Genomic DNA, 4,601 nt, shown 5'->3' with positions numbered 1-4,601 from the left:
TTGTGAGCCACCATGTCAACTCAGAGCTTGCCATGATGTCAACTCAGGACCTCTGGAAGAGCACTGAGTGCTCTTAACCACTGAGCCATCTCTCCGGCCTTCTCCCTCTCCACCTTTTGTTCTCCCTCTTCCTATCTCTCCATCCCCACTGAATCACCTGACTGGCCTTAAAGGTTTGTTTTGTTTAAGGTATATTTATGTCATTTTTATTTCTATGAGTATTGATTGGCCTCATGTATGTACACCATATGCATGCATGATGCCCTCAGAATTCAGAAAATGGGATGATCTAAAAGTAGACTTTCAGATGATTATGAGCCATCTTCTATGAAGATGCTGGACACAGAATCCAGGTCCAAGGACAGCTGCTCCTAACCCCTGAGTCGCCTCCCCAGACATTTCCCCTCCTGACACCCAAAGGGTTTCTCTGTGAAGTCTTGGCTGTCCAGGAACCCCCTCCGTAGCCCAGGCTAGCCTCAGAGATACACCTCTTTCTGTCCTGAGTGCTGGGGAATTAAAGGCTTGTGCTAACACCACTGGGCTTTTGAAATTTAACCCTGGCTGTCCCGGATCCAATAGATTGTAGTTTTGAACTCACAGAGCTGTGCCTGCTTAGAGATGGGATTAAAGGTGTGTGGTCTTGCCCTGCTCTAAACACTATTTAAGCACAGAACAACAGACTAAGTTCTAGAGTGCTCTGCTCCATCCAACTCACCAAGTTGGTATATCAAACTCTGCTAACCTCCCAATTCCTCCATCCTCAAACTCAACAAGGCCAGCTCCTCTCTACTTCTCTTCCCTGAGCTCTGGCTAGGCTCTAAGACCTGGTCCAGCCCAACACCACTGCTGGGCCCCATAGGTGGAGAGAAGTTGGTAAGGTCTTGCCCAGTTCCTGGGTCCTTACACATCTAAGCTCATTGGCCCTCCTGCCAGGATGCAGGAAGCCTGGGTCCCAGGAGCCCTCACCATGATCTTCGGAACACTATTCGGATTGCAAGGAGTAAGCTCCAATGAGGTAAGCAGGACTCTGTGACTTTGGAGGACTCTTTGGGGGCAGAGGCTTGCCTTGGAGCCCTGTCTCAGCTTTATCTTGACAGGAATTCCCTTAACAGCAGGCATTGGTAACTTCCTTCCTACTCTGTTTGGGGAAAGTGGAAGTAGGGTCGACAAGGAGGCCCTGGGTAAACCTGGGCCCCTATTTTGGGCAGGACTGTGTTGTTAACTGGGATCTGGCTCCAAGCACAGCCCTGAATAGGGGCTCTGACCCCCGGTTTCGCCTTTGCATGCCTCTCAGTCAGGCTGAGGATCCTGAGGTCTTGCTTGTCTGGATCAGGTGTCTCTGCTTCCCTGACCCTGCATGACATTGTGGTGTAGTTTTTTGGTTCACTCTGACTTATCTGCTTGTGTACCAGGGAGGTGGAGGTTCTCTCACTTCTCTAATTAGTTTGAATTTGATCACACAGTTAACATGGCTTCCTAGGCTGGGTGACCTCCTGCTGTGATCTCAGGGAGGCAGGATTGGAGCTCTCTATCTCTTCAAACTCTTTAAGTGACTTGGGTTGGCAGGTTTTCCTGAGAAGTAGTCAGAAGAAGCCTTTTAAACCTACAATCTTTTGGTTTCTTTTGTTTTTTGAGACATGGTTCCTCTAGCTGAGGATATACTAGAACTCGTTAGTCCAGGATGGCCTCAACTCTGCCACTGCCTCTGGAGTACTGGGATCAAATTTACAATCTTGGTTGATAATATTCTGGGTGGTGTGCCTATGGTAAGTGACTTCCCAAGTCAGCTCCCCAGAACAGTGCTCATTGGCTGTTTGAAGCCCCTAATTCTCCATCCAAGGCCACGTATGAGTGAACCCAGGTTCAAGACGATTCCCATCTGGGACCTCCCCATCCTTTTTGACCCTCTCTGCAGATCCAATTACAAGTGTTGTCAAAACACCAATCAGATCTGATAAATCCATGGTTACTAATATTCAGGCTCCCAACCATCCTGATCTGACCACATGGTTAAGGTGGGTCAGGGAATAATCCGGATCCAGATTATTAAACCTGTCATTTTTTTTTTTGATACAAGCTGACACTATGTAGATTGTACTGACTGTGAATTCACCATAGACCTGCATTGGTATCTCAGCATTGGAATTAAAAGGAGTTACATGCTGGGTCTACCATGCTTGCATTAACTGCTGTTTAAATGTAGTTAGCAGAGGAGCCCAGTGGTGTTAGCAGCACACACCTTTATTCCCTGCACTGGGGAGGCCGAGGCAGGTGGATCTGACTCCTAGGCCAGCTTGGTCTACAGAGTCTGTTCCAGGACAGCCAGGGGTGCACAGAGAAATCTTGACTTGAAAAAAATACAATCCAAGACAAGACAGTGTTATTTGCACAAGTGGGGAGAGTAGCGAGAGGAGAGAGAGAGAGAGAGAGAGAGAGAGAGAGAGAGAGAGAGAGAGAGAGAGAGAGAGAGAGAATGTAAGAATGGAGTACGAGGGAGGAGAAGGGAGACGGGGAGGGAGGGAGGGAGGGAGGGAGGGAGGGAGGGAGGGAGGGAGGGCCCGAGAGAAAGGAGCATGTGTATGAGTTCCTGGGCCCTTGTGTCTTCAGCTTACTGTACCCATCCTTACCAAAGAACACAGGGACTGTGAGCATTGAGAGGAGATGACCCAGCTGTGATTGTCACCTGTCCTTTCCTCTTCTCTTTAACAAGAGAAAGGATATTGTAAGGATCATTAGAAAAGCCAAGCTGCCTTCCTAGTCTTCATTGGTTGACATAGGGTCTACGTCTAGCTACCCTAGAAACTGTGGAGTTCTCAGATTGGAGGCATGCACCACCACACATGGTGATGTTTTGAAGTGAAGTAGCCAGAGAGGGCAATGCCTTAATACCTGGAGGAAGAGAGTTCTAATTAAGAGCTTACACAGTACTGCTAATGACAGCACGGGAATCTGTACCGAGACCCTGAGCGTCTCAAAATACTGAAGGATACAGGGCAAGGGTTTGCAATGGGGACCTGAGGATGGATAGGACATGAGTGTGTTTAGTGAACTCCCAGAGTGGTGTCGACTGATGACAGTGAATCAAGGGTGTAGGTGCAACGTGGTGCTTAGGTTGCTTTCTGGGAGTCTCTGAATCTAAGGATCCACTATGGGAAGCTTCATAGGACAATTTCCAAGAGGGAGCCAGGGTTAGGGTGACCATCTTTAATGCAGAAGTTTGAGGCAGAGACAAGTAGATCTCTGAATTCCAGGCTAGCCAGGACAAGCCAGTAGACCCTTGCCTGTGTCAATACAAACTTGTTAGGGGGCTCCCTTGGTAAGTCAAGATTTTAAGCCTAGCACTTGGGTAGGCAGAGGTAGGCTTCTGTTTTTGAACCTGGACATGGTAGTTGGGAGGGAGGGCCTGTCTGAAACGATATACAATATCTAGCTTTACTTCTTATTGAGACATAGTTTCTTGTTTCCTATATTGCCTCACCTTGTTTGTGCAGCCGTGGATAGTCCAGCCTTCTCTTGAGTTCTGTACTAAGTAGCAAGTACTATTGCCATGCTGAACAAGCACTCTAATATCCCAGACCCAACTCCCAGGCTTTGACCTCTGAACTCTGTCTTTTTCCTCCCACAGACTGTGAATAACTGTGAAGACCTGTAAGTATGGGACATTGTCGATGATGTCAGTAAAGGCAAGGGGGTCAGGTGTGTGCTCAGATTCGGCCCTGGATAAGGTGACAGACACCTAATTAAAATCACTATGCTGAAACCACAGCCCCTGTCACCTTACCCAACCATGGGATCTGCAGGTCTGTAACTCTTGCTAATTCCCAACCTTCCATAGGTGGGAGGGGGGAGACAAATGGTCAGTATCCCACTCCTGCCTCCTGTGTAAGATCCTCAGCAGACCAGTCTGCCTGAGGAACAAGGGCACACTACTGCCATGGAGAACTTTGAACCCAAGTCTCAGGTCCATACCCCAATCCCTCCCAGGGAGCCCCAGAGGGATCTGTACCCCCACACACTAAGGGTGACTTGCACTTGAGGGCCTAGGTGTCTAGGGAAGCAGGGACCCTTTGCTTTGAGGCTGCGATGTCATCAGTATCTCCCCATGCTTGTTCGTCCTGACTAGACACTGCCCCAAAGGATTCAGATGCTGTGGGAATGAATGCTGTCAGGAAAGCAAGATCTTGGATCCTGAAAATGACCCCCTCAAGTAAGCACAGGTTCACCCCTCCAGGGCATCATTCACTGAGGGCTGGGTTCACCAGAGGGAGGGTGAGGGTGAGGGAGGGAGGAGGTTGAGCAAGGGAGCATGGCCTCGGCACTTATGACAATACCATGCCCACCTCCCTAGGATCGTGTTCATCACCTTATTGGTCATTATCGTCCTCCTGTGCATCTGTGGCCTTGTGATGTCCAAGTGCAAACGACTACACCATGACCTCAGAGCAGCTGATCATCAGACTCCTCCAGATGCACCCTCCATCGCACCCCTAGAGAGCATTTGGGTCACCTCCTTGGATCCCCTACCAACCTACAGTCAGGTGGGTCTTTCTGTCCCAATACCTAATGTGTTTCATAGCCGGCTGTCCAACCTGCTGAAATAA

General features: G+C 49.0%; 1 protein-coding gene across 1 annotated transcript; it reads left to right on the top strand.

The window, feature by feature from the left end:
* Positions 1-934: 934 nt before the first annotated feature.
* LOC148003066 (transmembrane protein 92-like) lies at positions 935-4,601 on the top strand. The gene is made up of 4 exons (XM_087575164.1): positions 935-1,015; positions 3,626-3,648; positions 4,124-4,207; positions 4,349-4,601. Exons 1-4 carry the CDS (start codon positions 935-937, stop codon positions 4,599-4,601), a joined length of 441 nt encoding a protein of 146 aa, XP_087431290.1.

The sequence above is a fragment of the Rattus norvegicus genome, chromosome 10 (genome assembly GCF_021556685.1).
Source record: "Rattus norvegicus strain SHRSP/BbbUtx chromosome 10, alternate assembly SHRSP_T2T, whole genome shotgun sequence".
Classification (NCBI taxonomy): domain Eukaryota; kingdom Metazoa; phylum Chordata; class Mammalia; order Rodentia; family Muridae; genus Rattus; species Rattus norvegicus.
The sequence above is the reverse complement of the archived record's forward strand: the minus strand, read 5'-3'. Positions and strand labels throughout refer to the sequence as shown.